At 35.8% G+C, this 17,266-nt stretch overlaps 1 protein-coding gene across 1 annotated transcript in view; it reads right to left on the bottom strand.

Annotated features, from left to right (window-relative positions):
* Positions 1-254: 254 nt before the first annotated feature.
* GALC (galactosylceramidase) overlaps positions 255-17,266 on the bottom strand; it is a 31,748-nt gene continuing 14,736 nt past the window's right edge. The window contains 10 exon segments of the mRNA XM_063160156.1: positions 255-2,868; positions 4,591-4,667; positions 6,219-6,382; positions 8,610-8,790; positions 9,172-9,316; positions 9,650-9,739; positions 10,973-11,062; positions 11,520-11,647; positions 12,852-12,976; positions 15,007-15,162. Coding sequence (XP_063016226.1) covers positions 2,725-2,868; positions 4,591-4,667; positions 6,219-6,382; positions 8,610-8,790; positions 9,172-9,316; positions 9,650-9,739; positions 10,973-11,062; positions 11,520-11,647; positions 12,852-12,976; positions 15,007-15,162 — 1,300 coding nt within the window. The 3' untranslated portion in view covers positions 255-2,724.

Below are 17,266 nucleotides of genomic sequence, written 5' to 3'. Positions count from 1 at the left end.
AAAAAATCCAAATCAAAACACCAGAAAGAAGCAAAATGTATATTGAATGCTATAAGAAAATCATTTTATCAATAGCACAAATCCTAATGCGTATGGATTTTGAGATATTTTTAATAAGGACTGGTTGGCTATACTCTGCAATCCAATCAAGTTAATGTCAAGCATATTTATCAGAAATCACAATGAAAAAATTGTCAGCTTTCTTGCTGGAGAAAAACAAGACCCATTTTACAGAAGCATTCTGCACAAATAAAGCGTTTTTAAGTGTTTTATTTGTCCATTTGGAATGATTAGCATTTATAATCAACAACATAAATCCACCCCTCAGTGAAAAACCCGACAGCTTGTTATTGCCAAACATATTACAGTCTACTGAAGGGTGAAGGATTACAGACATATAAAGATGAATAACATTATGTCACCATTAAATCACTTACTCTGTTCATGACACTTTAATCCTCCAACATTGTAAATTAAGATTAGGGGGAAAAAAAATCAACATTTCCAGTGATAAAATACATGGTGTTTAGTACACAATATAACAATACAGTGTATTACAGTAGTGCATCAGAAAGTTAAAAAAATGGACAGCTCCTTTGGAATAACATCATCATTGCTGATCTCTCTGCTTGCAGCCACAGAAGATACCAGGAAGTCTCCAAGAAGCATCCAACTACAAAAATCCATCACAGCTAAAATAATTTATTCTGAGATAATTATACTCATATTACCTGAATATGAGGACCTAAAATCAGATTCTTTCACATGTGGAGTGACCAGTGACATTCCTTAGGAAATCAGGCAAGCAATGAACAGATCTGCATCCATACTTGAAAATTACATGGAAAATTGCCTTTCATTTTTCACCCACTTAAGTAAACAGTTACTTAACATTTGGAAGTCTTCTACTAGAGTTTTAAAGCTTAGTGGTTTAAAACATTTTTCAAGGTTACTGGCATGTATGAAATTTCCAAGTATGAATAAGTAGTATCAATCTAACAGCTAAAAGACACAACATTTTTACTTACTAGAGAAAGAATTTTAAGAACTCTTCTCCAAAAACGAAAACGGAAGATCAACTTTATAAAAATTTTCCAGGAATGATATGTATAACATTAACTTTATATTAGATGACAACTTCAAAGACTGAAGTTAACAATTATTGGAATCAGCCTTCAAAATAAAGGGGATCAGAAGAATAATCTCTATAAATCAAAGTACACCGAAAACCTTTTTCTCCAGATGTTGCCTGCTACAAATGGCCTCATACAGCTATTAGAGCCTTATCAGGCATGTGGAACAACTTGCTTGTCAATTAAACAGGATGTGAATGTGAAAAGTAGATGGACACAGGAAGTACATTTCATTAAGACAATGGATATCATCTTCCTTCAAACTGGCCAACAACAAACAGGAAAAATTCTGGAGCCAATTGAACTGCAAATGCAGTGAGGAAAAACCCATTCAGTACCTCATGTTCTCAATTAATTGCTTTTTTTATAATGCAGTAACTTGGGGGAAAAAATAAAATGAAGCAACAGCTAAATAGAATCCCTCCATTCCCAAAGATCTGAATTATCCTCTGAATTTCACTCCATGATACCTAGGAAAAGTTTAAAAACAGATATCCCTGTGTCATTACCACTGGCACACTGAACAATTCCCTCTGTCCACCAGCTGCTATTTACGTTTTAATCAGTTTGCAAACCATTAAAGGCAAAGACCACTTTTTTTAAAATTTCTTTTATACCAGGAAGTGATAGTATCCATATCTCCTCTGTGCCACAGTAATACAATAAACTAAATATCATTGTTAGGCTTTAATTATTTTCTATTCAAAGCTCTAAATCTAGCAAAAGAGAGAGATGTTTGCCCAAGTTTCTAGGAACAAAAGGCCAGTTTCCACATGTGACCTGACATGGAAATACCCATGATGCAATGTTTTTACTCTTTGTACTATGCAAAAAACCCCACAATATTATCATCAACAAACTGTAAGTTATGGTATCTTTTCATCCATTTCAACCCTTTCAGTGGAAAGAGGAGGTAGATTAGAAGTAAGCCACATGCTGCACTCCCTGATCAGTCATAAGGCACATTTCCATTCCACTGAAAATAGGATATATTTTAGGGCTGGCAATGAAAGCTGAAAGATGTAATCAAATGCATTTGGAGAACTGCAATGCCTAGTCATAGACTGTAGCAAAAAACAGACAAAACATCTTTTTTTACTATAGGAAATCTAGGTAGTTTATCCAAATGAAACTTGAGAATGATGGACCTACAAAAGTACGGGGCCCACTGGCTCATAAGGCTTACTGGCATTTAATTCTTTCTTTCACAGTGAAAGCAATGGACGTAATAGAGGAAGTGTTAAAAAATAGGATGAATCTGTCTTCTGTTAATTTCTAAAGTTATCTTAGAAGTGAGCTGGTAAGTTAGGATGTTGCTATTAAAAGATATTTAGATCAAAGAATTTGTTTTCATCGTTACCTTGAACTAAAATTTGCCCCCAAAAACTGAAGGGCAAAAATCCCACAGCAATAGGGGATAAAGCTACAATCATGTTGATATCTACTCAAGTAAACCTTTAACAATTACCACGGACTGAATCCAGACTCTTTGCCAAGAGATCAATCACAGTTTAGCCCTCAGCTCTCCAGTTTGTCTTGGCTCTTACACAAAGTAACATGAGAACCAGGTTCTCCAAATGCCAAAGCCACCTCAGCAAGCTTCAATGTGAAAGTTGTCAAACTGTGCAAACTCAAAGGAGCGAGTTCCAAGGGCAGCCCAGCCGTTCCCCGGTTTGGAAATGGTGACATTCTCCCAGAGAGGATAACCATTCAACAGTCCTGAGGCCGAGTTGCCCTGTCAAAAAAAGGAAAATGTTAGCTTTGTAAAATCCAGGGTCTGTGTAGACACTGAGCCTGCTCACATGGGAGATAAGACAAAGCAGAAGGATGTGAAGTCACCTTTCAACTACATTTCACACATTCTTCATGCAGAGATGCATCTAAATATTGGATAGAATCCTCCGGTGTCTATCAGCTCTGTGGAATATATTCCTATATAATGTATTCTTTACAGTGAATACATTAAAGGCTCCTCTTCTCCTACTCACAGCTTTGCTAACTCAGTGTAGAACCTGATGTGTAAACTGGTTTTCCTCTCCCTTGTATCAGACTCTTTCAAAACAGCCCAATTTACTTAAGGTGATATGATACACTTGGCACTGCTTCTGCAGAATGAGGCAGAAATCAAAAGTAAAGAAAGACGTAATTTAGCAATCAAGCTGAAATAAAGAGGAGATAGCAGAACTTTCAAGTATCACTCAAGCCACTTCAAGACACAAAATTAAAACATTTTCAAGAAAAATTACAATTTATCTTTTGTGTGCTTGCATTTCTTAATCTGAAAGACAATGATAGACACAGGTAAAAGCAAAGAATGTCTTTCAAGGAGTCGGTGGGAGAATTATTTAAAGATGGCTCTGGACAAAGACATAGTGTGCTGCATCAAGCTATAAGAGGTACAAAATATTTAACAACGTAGATGGAAGTCTGAAGCATTGTCGTTTTAAAATTACTCACACTGTTTTAAGTGATTATGGTTCATCTTCAGTAACCAAATGTCTTGGCCCATTTTACAGATGACAGCCATTGTCATAAATGTAGGTGTACCAAAGCCAAAACTAAACTACATCTATTTCAGTGAATGCCTTAGGGGCAAGTGTCCCTTTGTCTCCAAATGTGACAGTACAAGAGACAAAAACAGCTTCTAATACTCAGTGGCATTCTAGCATGAGGGGCTTGGTGCATAATTTTAAGTTACCTTCATCAGTAAAAATCCCCAGCCAAGATTCCCCACATTTCTGGACAGCTGGAGTTGCAAAGGTTACATTAGACAAAGGGATTAGGCACTCAGAAGAGGAACTTAAAGCCTTTTAGGTACTTGCACCAATGACACACCCATCAAAGCACACAGGGATATTTAAAGTACAGTTTGGGGCTACTTTCCTCCCCAAGTCATTATGGTTAAAAAAGGTGAAGTGGGAGGGAAAGAAAAGAAAGCAGACAGGCTTCTCATTAACTGCAGCCTATTTATAAGTAACACAATGCCTGTGCTCTTCCAACACAGTAGAGAAGGAACTCAGCTTATCTCAGTTTTCCAGTCCTTTATTAGCTCCACATACAAGGCCTCAGCCTGCAAAGGGAACTGGTGGGAGACAGATTTGTAACACAGGCTACCTTAGTATTTTACTCACTGTCCTAAGAACAGGAAGCCAGGCCATCATCTTTCCATCAGATTAAACAAGAGACTTGCCTCTCTGACCCTTCTACCTCCAGCTTTCAATTCAGCTTTCCAGTTATTTTCCATACCTTCTACAGAGTCTCAAGATCTCTTTTACAATACAGGCAGCAGAATTCAGTATGGCATTTTAATATTGATTCAATGTAACAGATACTGTTTCTGGTTTTGATAGGGTAAACTAATACAAGTACACCATCAATAGTACAGCACAGCTTTGTCTAAACTATTTAGGACTGAAGTTTCATAACTACTTTTCCAGCTTTTTTCCTGTGTCCTTACCTGAATGTTGAGAGTGAGTGTGTGCCATGCATTATCCCGAACACCAGCAAGTCCTTTCATTAATATTTCTTTTCCAGCTGAAAAACATGCTTAAGTTAGCAAAGTGTTACTTCAGCTCTTTGCTGAAACTGATAAATACCAAGCCAGCAAAAGGATAATAATATCTATTTTTCAGAAGTGTTCAGGATTGACATTTTACCAATTTCAGTTGCAGCATGGGAGGTTTAATATGCAACCCCAGACTCTGCAATATCAGTACATTCTCCTGTTTTGCCAGAACTGCTTTTTCACTGAAATCCTCAACGCTCTTGGCAATTTGGCATAAGATGAGGATTCACTCTATGGAGAGTACAGGTTCACAAAGTGTGACAGTAGCTATTACTCTGCTCATTCTATAGATCTTCTTGTTTATTTATTGTTTGTAACTATTTTAAATCACAGGGTTTCTGTTGCCACACTATCATGTTGCTTAGCTCTACCCAAAATTTAAGCTAAGCAAAAATGGGGTGTGAATGACACCTGGAGGGAGGACGAAGACCTGAAAAAAATTAAGTGCTACAAGTCTTCATTTATTCAGTAGACAGTTTTTACTGCAACATAATTTAACATTCAAACTCCCTTCTAGAAAAATGTAAAGACGACTGAAAATAGCTGTACAGAAAAAAATTATCATCTTATGTTACAGATCTCAGCTTGAAATAATCGGGTGGTTGATCAAAATTCACTCATTTCATCTAGGAAAAATTACTTCTGACAGCCTGAGAAACTAATCAGGTAATGTTGTTAGGTCTTATTACAAATAAAAAATTGAGTCAATCCTAAGCACAAGTATGTATTTCCATACAGCTGAGACTTCAGTTTTTATAGAATTATACATTGCGAAGTTTCACCAGGGAGCATTGATATTTCAAGGGAAGCTATGTAAAGCCTTTGTTATTCTAACTGTCTATGGTAGAAGTGGAAAGGAACACAGACACACACACAAAAAATATATCTTGTCAGATATATTGTAGATCTAGAACTACTCACCATAAACTATTGAAAATTTTAATTCATATTCTTGAAGTGATAGGAAATGCATTTAAACAACTAAATAGGCCAGTGCCTGTCAAGTGTTCTACAGATGAACACACGTGAATGTTAACATCACAAATAGAACGTGCTCACTCCACTGAGCTACACTAACAGGAGGATGCATCATTTGAGGAAACAGGAGGCCACTTATGATCCTCACTTTAGCCAGATGTAAGTACAGTGACTTGAACTGCTCTCTAAGAAAAGCCATTTCATGTCAATCAGGATTTTCCTCATGCATAGTTTAAGAATACAGGTCAAATCTTTCTGTAATTAATATTGTATCAGAGTATTTTTAAAAGCAAAATAGTCCATATTTTCTACTGTAAAGCAGACATTGTCAGTGAAAATACAAAAACTTTAGAAAGCTGAGCCTGAGAAATGGGCTTCAGATGCTTTCTCCACATATGAAATGTGGCCATCATTAGAACCAATAGGTTAAATTCATAGTAATGACAAATGAACTAAAAAATCTGAATGTTACCTATTTTTATCAAAGTAATCAAAATGACATGTCCATATGCCAGCATCCCCTTTTGCAAAGAACTGCTTACCTAGGTCACTAGTGACTCTGTAGGTGCCATCTGCAAAAACCCAGAAGAAAACTCCTTTGGAATCTCTCACATATATCCCACCATTGTCAACTCTTCCTGCAATAAACACTCCTCCATCACGAGGTTTTTCTATGTAGATGTCACAAGTGACTGTCATGTTTACCCTGTAAAAGAAGATTAGTGTTTTAACAAGGAAGGAATCCATTCTTTTGAATAGGCAGTATTAGAAATTATTTGATTTCTTGAGATTATACTCCAGCTCAACAGTAAAGCACTGTGTTATGCATGCAATGAGAGCTGTAAAGAAGAATAAAGCAAAGTAATCAAATAGAACCATCAAATAGTACCCAGATAATTTACAAAATTTCTTCTTCCTCAAAGCTGCACTACAAGGCTCTTAACCATAAAAATTCTTTCCCTCTATTAATGGATCTACATCCCACATCTGAAAGCACTTGTAATACAGATACAGCCACAAGGTCACTTACTTAAGAAGTAATAATTACCTATATTTATTTACAGAATGTGAAAAGACTCTCTGTGACAGCAGCTCAGCTGATTACTGAATTGGAGAATATCTATTCTAGCAACTTTTCTTCTCACTTCTAACACAGTTTCATTGTGAGTTTTCATTCTAATGTAATGCTCCAGAGTCCTGAATATATAGTCATTACACAAAAAAAATTACCTTCTTGCCTTCCCATTTATCAAAAAAGAGACCCCCCCTCATTTCCCTTAAGCCATTATAAAGAGACTCAAGGCAATATAGCAATAATTACATGGTAATACTTTCAGAACATATCCAGGTTCAATAAAACCATCAGAGAAAAACACTAACAAATTCACGGTAAGAGAGCAAAAACTTTCACACACACAAGTTTAAAATCCAAACAATCCTGAAATTGAATCATGATAAATTTCCACCAACAACTGAGGTAAAGTATCATCCTACAGAGAAATTTAATGCAAGATTGGCTCAGAATTTCAATAGCAGGTGTTCACTGTTGAAAATATCTGCCAGGGACGAGTTGAGTCTTAAACTGAGGATGAAGCAAACAAACTTGAGGGCCTGAAATTGAGGACTAGCATTATAAAAAGATACTGACTAGTAAAACTTGAATAATAAACTGATTTTCAGGAAGTAAGCTTGGTTTTGAAAGCAAGATAAAGACTCAGAAAGAAACTGAACTAAACAAAATAATAGAAGTTTTAGGAATCTGAGTATAGTAATTTAAAAATATGTCCTATGTAGCTGTTATAGGAATCACTGAATATAATTATTTAATGAGGGAAAGTTGCTTCTAGGGAAAATATGAGACCTTTCCTAACAGAGGGCTGCAAAAGCAAACATCAGATAACTGAAGAACAACTTCCAAGTACAAGAGGGTGGTATTCTTCCAGGCTTTGGATCAAAGTGATTCAATCACATCTCCAGGCCTGAAATTAGAAGTGTGAAGCAAGTTCTGAAAAAGCATTTGCCAGATCAATGATCTAATTAAAGTGAAAAAAAACCTGACAAAACTGCTATTTTAAAAAATGTATCAAAAGAATTTAGGCTAGGCCTCTAAGCAGAAGAGAAAGTTTTTAGCATGAAGTTTATTATTATTATTAAAATCATAATTAGTTAACAGGCCCTTTCCCAAGTGCTTATTAATTTTAAATAAACATTATTCTAAAATATGCTGCTTGATTCTGAATTACCATCATTGCAGTTCCTAGCAATTTTTTAGCTCCTAGAAAGAATTACAATTGTAACCATACTTTAATCAAAACAGTAAACCTCAGTTACTTTCAACAGAAATAAAAGTGGTTGAAGCAGGATTGGCATCAAATCCACACAATTCTAGGAACTGCTCAGAAGATGGCAGTCTGCAACAAATACAATTGAATTATAAATGAAATAGTCTGAGAGTTATGATACTGATCAAACTCCTAACAAATAACTCAAAATACTGTAATTCAAAATTAATCTCCTTCTTGGTCCAATTTAAGAAAAAAGAAACTCAGGGCACACATTGGTGTTTCTAGTATGCCAACTCAGATCCATTAGTGTAAAAAATTAGCTTGAACAAATATGCCCAGAAGGACATAAGCAAAAAAAAAAAAAAATAATTCTAAGACAGTATAGCATTAGGCTAAACAATCATGAAATGTGGTTGAATCCCCATCCGTTAGGAGTCACTTATACAGCTGACCTTTGGCCCTGAGCAGGGCTCAATGACTTTAGAAGTGCCTGAATCATCATTCCTACATGTCTACAGAGAATCTGAAGGCAAAAGCAAAAGCCCTCTGTCCAAGAGAAATGAGGCTTGAGACAAATTAATTGATCATTACTAGCACTGGTGAGGAGAACACTTCCCCAAATGTCACTACAAAACAGTATTTACATACCACTTAAAATTTCCTATGACACTGATGGTCTGGTCTGCATCAGAAACCCAAGTGATGGGCCGCTGAACCACCACCTGGCGGAGCGTGAACACATGATCTCCTGGGTCAGAAGCATTTACAAAGTATTCAAATACACCCGTCTGATCTGCAAAGTTTGGGGCTTCACTGAAAGGTGGATTACCTGTTCAGAAAATAAAATACACATCAACTCTAAAACACTATTTTTCTTCGGTGTACTTGTTTTCAGAAATTTACCACTTAAAATTTTCTCCAGATTTTTGACTTGCAGCCCCCAAATGGAAGTTTTTAAGCTGACACCGGTTTTGCAAACACAAGAACACCAGGTAAGACATTAAATTAAATACACCTCATTGCAAAAGTAAGGTGTACACTCACTCATACAGGGGTAAGCTTTTGGAAAAACAGGTATAAATGAACAAAAACAAAATAGATCTTCAGGCTACCTCATGTAGATGATTCAAATAACATAACTTACTGCCTTCCTACATTACAATTATATCTGTGTGTGAATGGAGAATTGGATAAGAGAATTCTGGCTTACGTATATTGAAATCATCACTGTAAATGGAAGGAAAGGGCTGGGGAGGAGGCGGCTCTGGGTAACCACATTTCCATCCTGTCTTGAGTGTGGTTAAAGTGTAGACTTCATCCACGTCCAGATCTAAAGAAAATCTTCCCCTCCACACCTGGAATTGAAGAAAGCTCAAGCTGCAAAAGTTAACAACTAACTGACAAAATACCCAAGCTCCTGAAGTCAAGATCCTCTGAAGTCCTGATTTAAGTCAAAATTCCCATCTTCTTGCCTCAGCATTTAAATATCTCTGGGGTATTTTTAAGACTCCTTTTCCCCAAACTTGTTATTACCTCCAGGTACACTTGTACACAGCCAGTAAAACTGCAGTCAAACAGCCTTAAAACCTAAACATGCAGCTTAAGCATGAAAGTTGAGGAGTTTCACCAAAGAGGGAAGACACACCTGAAACTGCAGAGGGACTGATAATTAAAACTGATCAACTTACCCGTATAGGATGGAGTTGCTGGAAAAGACTGGAGTTTCCAGATTCAAAATCAAGTCTAGAATGCCACACTTGAAGGGTTTGCACCACATACTACAATGGAACACACCATACAATTTAAAACACAACAACAGCAAAATAAACAACCTTGAATATTCAACTTGAGAAATACCAGTCCTCTATGGGTGTCTAATTTTTGTTACTTTAAAGCTGTTGATCACATTAGAGTCACAACTTTACTCAGCCAATCATTACACATGCCTTACATTTTTATAGATTATACATCAATAAGGCATTGCCCTAGCAGGCCCTAATGTTGCTTATAAAGACAGACAGCACTGCAAACACAGACACAATCTTTAGCTTCTCTATCACCAATAATACACCTTGGATACAAGCTCTTCTTGAGAAGTAACCAGACTGAAATAATCCCACATGTTTCACTTTTATAAGGCCCTCAGTCTAATTGCTAGTTCTTTGATTTTAATTTTTGAGCAAAGTACTTTGCTTACATGTCTCCAACCTTCTGCAATACTCAGTTCTGCATATCAACTATATTAGTATCAGATTTTGATCACACCTAACCCCTATAATTTCTTTTCAGTTACCAACATCAACAACAAAGCAAGCAACCTAGACCTTGACTTGGATAAGCCATCTAATACTTCCCTAAAAGGGAGCTGTGTATCCAAATTGACACTCAGCTACTTTTCCTAAGTGAACTACTGACACTAAGCTACTTTTCCTTTTATTGTCAAAAGTATCATCCAAATTATCTCCTCCTAAAGGAAATTATTGCTGCCAAAAAATCAAAATCAAATTGCAAATAAGTAACAGTCAAGTTCTGAGAAGGAATCATCTAAATCAACTAACAATGATTCCCTCCAGTTTACACTGTGAAAGTATTGTTCACATTTCAGAGGGAAATATACTTCAGTGAAATTAAAAAATAGAATAAACAAATTAACAACTGGGAGAGTCTCAGACTATCTCTTCACAGGATGCAATAAAACCTACAATACAAAATCAACTATAGCTATTCCCTGGAAAATCAACTGATAACTAGAAAAGCCATGGCTGTGTCAGCCCAACAAACTATGTCAGCATGTCAGAGCATCCAGCCTTGGAATATATTCTAAACAAAATTTTAGTTGCATTTCTGTCCCATTAAATTTCTTCTTCAATATACAGATGATTAGACTGAGAGGCAGCAATTCTACAATTTCAGTTATGACATTGCAACCTGTGATACTGACTTGCATGTATTTGATTATGAATGGCAATTCATTTTACAGGGCTGATCAAATGTATTCAAGATGTACTTACAAATGACCCTCTGAGGTAGAAAGTTGCTCTCTGAGGTACAACATTGAAATTTGGCAATGGAGGCCTGATACATTTAGAGTGATTATGACTCTAAAGAAAAAAAAAACAAATGTAACAGAAGAGATACAAATTATTAGAATGCAACACATGGCAACATTCATGAAAAACCCACAGCACAGAATTGAAATTAAAAGAGCAATAATTTATTTCACTGTTATCTTAATAGCTGCAATTGCAGTAGTTTAATAATTTTATTCCAAATACAGATTTTAAGAAAGCACATAATATAACTTCCTCCCAGTGTGTCATCCAATTAAAGCTAATGTGAAATAAAAAGACAAAGATGGCACATATATTGGCCTCCAGAAAGTCTCAACAAGGTATTTTGAGTTCAGACAGAAAAAACAGCCTCTAGTGAACTCACTAATAAAGCTACAAGTATCAAAGAACATTCTCAGATACCAAACTACATAAATCAAGACAGGTTCTTCATAACAAAACATCTCCTGTAACTTTTTCAGTCCACTGGAATTGCTGATGCACATACCATAGTTTCAATGATGATGGTAAGGTTCCCTAGGCCATCTGTCAGAGCTACAAAACTCCCACCTCCTTCTAAGTGTCCATCCACTTGCAGGTATGACCAGCCTGGCTGAGTGAACTGCGTGGTGTGTGCTGAGACAAAAGTTAGAATACAATAATTAATTAATGGAAATTAATAGAAATGGTAACATTTGTAGGCTTTATTAAATTTCTCTCTTATACATGCTGACAAAAACTGAAACCTTATTCAGAGAAGAAAGTAATAGAACTTTCAAAACAAAATTTACCTATATAAGAGGAAAGATTAAAGAATTATACTATGGGAAAATTAAAAATATCAGTGCTGTGGCAGACAAAAGAGTTAAAGTGATAGCAATTATTTAGATATTAAGCACAAACAATACACAGTAATCATGTCCATTCAATTTGAATATTCATCACAGTTTAGATTTTCCCAAGTCTTTTTTTTTTTCTTTAAATAAAATAAACATTTCTTTTTTAAAAAATAAATGGCAGGAAAAGCACAGATGGGCAACTTCATGAGGTATAACTAAATAAGTAGGATTTTCAGAAAGTGAAACTATCAAAGAAGAATATGACCCAGATCATGAAAATCCTGAGCAACGTGGACATAGGAACAACTGCTCAGCTGTTCTACTCATGGGAAACTGTGGCCAGTTTTGCTTTAATGCTTTTACAAATATAGATAACTAGCAGAAGAACAAAAATTAAAGCCTTTGTCTTGTTCTTCCTTCTTGGCACTGCATAGTTACTCTACAGAACTGCAGCACAGACAGTAAAATATTACAGGACTACAAAACAGCCAGTGAATTTGTGTGTCCACAGACACTACATGAACATGCTTCCCTTTCCCAGGCTCAAGGAAATGCTGATTTACACAAGCCAAGAACGTCAAGCAGGAAAAGAATAGAGAGGTTCTTTGTTCCACTTTTGCAAACTGAGAAGTACCAAATGGAATTGATTGATACTCAAAGATTAAAAATAAAAAGGGAAAGGAAATAGGAAAGCACATTAACCTTTACAGGCACATCAGATCCAAATATTTTAATAGTAACAGCTAGAAAGGCAGTAGCTTATTACTTTCTGATACAGCTAAAGTTCAAGTATAAATATTTCCCTTACAATTATATCTTTCTGCTTTCTATTGAAATGAGATTATTTTCTTCTTTCTTAATGTATTCACAAAACTTTCCACAAATCTACCTCAATTTGGTACAAAAAATACTCCACATAAAACCACTAAATCAATAAAGGCCTCAGAAAATACAGTGATGTTTGGTGTCAGATCACCAACTTATAACTGCAAGATTTTCACCTGTAATCCAGATAGGAGATTCAACTTTATAGTGGCCACTCCACGGCTCCTGTGCTGTCATTAATGCGCATCGACCAAAGGGGAGCTCCTCATAATAACTGGCCACCAGGTTCCATGCAATTGTTCTGGAAGAAAAACAGGTGTTTTCTCCATTCATATGGGGAGGATTAGATTAACTTAGTACAAAAATCCATTCCTCCATTTTCTCCAGCATACAATGAAAAAAATTTGGGGGGTGGAGGGAATATCTTTCCCACAAAGAAAACCCACAGGAGAGGAAAATAAAGCAAATCTGCAAATCAGCGTTGAGAAGTTCTTCCAAAACGGGTGGTAAATTCTCTGGCTAGAGCACCACAACAAGTTTTACATTAAAAGAAACATGTATTGAGGGTAAAGACACCATTTGTTTGAGGTTTTTTCCTGTTCTGAAGAGAAAAAATTTTGTTAGCAAAGTCTCCAGCTTTTTGCTGAGTGTTTCGTTGAGTTTTTTTGTCATTGCTTGGTTCTTTCTGTGCATGGTGGTAGTTGTTTTGGATGGAGTTTTTTAGTGAAACAGTTAAGTACCACAAAAAAAAAAAAATCTTTATTCATGTAAGTAACAAATAAAAACAACTTTAACCAGCCATCCTCAAGGAGTATTTGCTCCATCCTGACAAGGATAATCACTTCACACACTTTGATTTGGGCTTCATTGAAAACGCTTTGCGAAGACTTTAAATTTAAAGACCTCTGGGCCTTAAGGATGGAAATACAGCTTAACAGAGCAGTTAAGCAAAAGGCAAAAGCTGTCAATCTGTTTTGCTGTTGCACACAGGTGCATACAAAGGCCTCATTCTGAAGTCACTGCCACAGACTTATCACACTATACATACACACAGAAGAGTTCCTGGAAGTCTATAAAAACGTGATCATAAAATAAACAACTGTTGAATTGTAAATTCAACTTGCTCACATCAAACTTGGTCTGTTGATTTCAAACTTAGAAAGAAAAGTAGGAAACTAAACTTCAAAGGAAACAAACTTAGCAGAAAGATAAGCTGCCTTTTGTCAGAAAGATTTTGTTTTCAGTATACAAGCCAAGATAACTTCACTTCTGGACATCTGGACTTAGAACTGTTCTACAATAATTTATAAATAAAACACATATGCCTTGCTGCTTGGCTGTGAAAGAAATGGGCACATATAATTTGAAAGGCCTTGGAAAAATATAAAAAACAATGGGGGAAAATTGCCTAAATTAAGATATTAAACTATATGAGGATTAAGAAGCAAGCAGAATGATCAGGAATTCATGCAGGAAATATTCACCTGTTTGAAAATTTCAGCTTGCAGAGAAGACAGAAGATTTGTAGAAATCAGGTGACTTAAGAAATTTCCCTTTACAAGTATTAGTGATTTTTCCTGCACTTCACTTGAAGCAACAAGATTTCTCTTTATTTTTCCAAAATGAAGTTACAAAGCATCTAAAAGCTTTCAACAATTTTACTCACATATTGACACCTACATTTTCTTTAATCAAACTTTTTCCTTCAGACTACCAGTTGGTGCACCAGAAACATCAAACTTTATTTTCTATTCTTTTCTCAAAATGAGTTGTGGAAATTCCCAGTAAAGAGAACATTTTTTTACAGTATTCAGTTTGGAAAGAAAATGTGCAGAAAAGAGTAAATTTATCATGCATGTTTAAGAATGGATTCTGAAAAATAAGCTGTATGGAAAAACTAGATAATTACATCTGTAATTATCTGTTTAACCAAATACAAACAATCTGATAAAGACCTTAAGAAAAATATGATAAATTAGTTTCATTGTTATTTTCCTCCAATGCCACCTCTTCTTAAGAACATTCTTTTTTTAATAATTATCATCATTCTCAAAGGCATCTGAAATGAACTGCATAAACCCACTGCATAAACTGCACAACCCCATCAAGTGCTGGAGAATAAGAATACATTGAAACTTGTGGGACTTCTACTCCAGAAAGAGGCCAGAACAGCAGACTTCCTATATTACAATATCTGAATTCAGACCACATTGGGGTGACTTTCAGTTTACCTGTTTTCTCACCAGAGCAGATGGATGTGTTATTTAATAGCACTTTAAGTAATTCTTACACCCCATGTTGTGAAAGCAAGCAACAGTGCCCAACACTTACGCGGTCATGTTTCCATTCACGTAGTTTTGGTTCAGGATCCGAGCCCAGCAGCCTGCACCGACATCATTATTGAAAGTACTGTAATCTTCTGATGACCACAGTTTCTTGCCAGTTAATATGGCATTTTGCACTGTTTTTGTCCCAGGATAGTGAGCCCTACACAATATTTTGAAAAGAAAGAGCACTTAGTACAAGGAGAAAATCAAAGTTTGGAAGTACATATAGCAGCAGTGATTCACTTTCTTCAAACTGAAAATGAAAAATAAAATTTCTTTGGAATACCACAAGGAGAATACAAGAATATTGAACAAGGGGGAGCTGTAACATTCCAGAGCTTATTGTATTTACATTAGTAGATTATTTCTTCTGCTACATGATAGCATATAGCATTTAGTTAAACTTAGATTTACAGATGCCATGCAATTTTCACAGCTTGCTAAAGCAAACCTCTGTCCTGAAATGGAGCTTGAAGATGGTCATTACCATAATGTGCTGAGTAGAGAAAATACATGCTAACTCATACTATCTTAAAAAAACTATAAATAACGTAAAACTAACAGTAAGATACAGCACTAGGCACTATGCTGAGAATTGAGCTGCATGAATGTCTTAGAACCAAACATGAACTTGACTGATTTTGCACATCTTTTTTAATAAACTCAGGTTTCAAAAAAACAAGCTAGTTGGACTAGAGAAGTTACAAGGTATTAACTGATATTAGTTGAAACATAACAATAGCTAATTTTCTTTTCAAGGCCTCCCTTAGTATGAGACATCCTTTCTCCCAATGGAGACTTTGATTATACTCAATCACTACACTGACCATGGTGCAAGGTTTGCTGACTGAAATAAAACCTTTCAAACCACTTGCAGAAAACAGGGTTGTGATTTTCCTCACTTAGCACATTCATTAAACATACTTTATTTATACACTAAAATGGAACTATTTCCTTAATTGCAGCTTGACAAATTGATTCATTTGTGGCAGGAAACCAACAGTTTTTCTAGGCTGACTGTTGGGGTTTTTTTTCATTATTTTCCCTCTAGTGGACAATGACCTACTTCCCAGTGTTGTAGAACTTCATATGCAGCTTCACTATCAGTAATGTAACAGATAGTGGGGATTTTAGATACATTCTGCTCTGCTGTACAGATTAGTGTATATTTCCTCTTTGGCTTGGAAACCTAAGTATTGCCTTAGTACCAACCATAAGATTTCTGCAATGGCATAAAGTGCACAGCTTGCAAAAATAAAGCAGAGAAGGAATAATTTGTCTTTCTACACTCCTGAAAATGTGTTTCTTAAGTGTCAATATCCCTGTCCAATAAAAGTTGAAATACACAAGAGATATTTAATTTCCCTGCTAAGACTGAATCAGAGTAGGGATGTAAAACTTACACTTCTAGAGTTAAGAAAATACAGCTTACTTAGACAGTGTAAAAACTGTTGAGCCTCATCCAGACATGATCCAAGACTCCACCTATGAAAAACTGCCAGGATACTCTTCATGTTCAGAAGGGGGGGAGGGGTTAATTGCAAGGGTACATGACACTGACTTCCTATATGTATTTGCAGGAAAAAAACCCATTTCTACACCTCCTATGGTTCAGATATATAAAGATAAATGGAAAATACTCAAATTGAAGCAAGGAACTGACACATTTGAAGCATGTGATTGGGTCAGGCAAGTTTATGGGACCTAGGAAGTCAAGTTTAGAGCTACTGTAAAAAGAAAAGTTAATGAACATTTTGTATACACATTTCCATTCAATCAATCAATCTCGAATTCAGTCTACTAGTAAAATATTATTATGATAAAACCCTAAACTAGTATTAAAAATCAACTGGTTCCATGTTTTCCAAATACAAATTTGTCATCAAAACAAAATGGGAGCTAAGAATCAAGCCATTGTAACACAAAGAATCACAGCCCAAATTCATTTCTGGATGACAAAATTTCAGTAACAAACCAGTGGAAATTACAAGGCTGTGTGCTAAGTTGTAAAACTAAAGCACTTTTTGTATACCAGTTAAAAGTAACCAAAACCCTAGTAACAAACAGTTTTGTCCAAAAAGCCTTCCATCCATCAAAAGCACAACCATGCCCAACAGGAATCTTCAGCATGATAAAAGACTCTTGATTCAATTAAAGGTTGAGGCTGTTACTGGGACAAGAACTGCATGATTTGATTTGGTTAGTAAGAGAGTTTTATAGTATCAATCCTTTCCTTGCAGGTAAAAGTACAGAGAGGTACAGCT

The sequence above is a fragment of the Melospiza melodia genome, chromosome 6 (genome assembly GCF_035770615.1).
Source record: "Melospiza melodia melodia isolate bMelMel2 chromosome 6, bMelMel2.pri, whole genome shotgun sequence".
NCBI lineage: Eukaryota > Metazoa > Chordata > Aves > Passeriformes > Passerellidae > Melospiza > Melospiza melodia.
The sequence above is the reverse complement of the archived record's forward strand: the minus strand, read 5'-3'. Positions and strand labels throughout refer to the sequence as shown.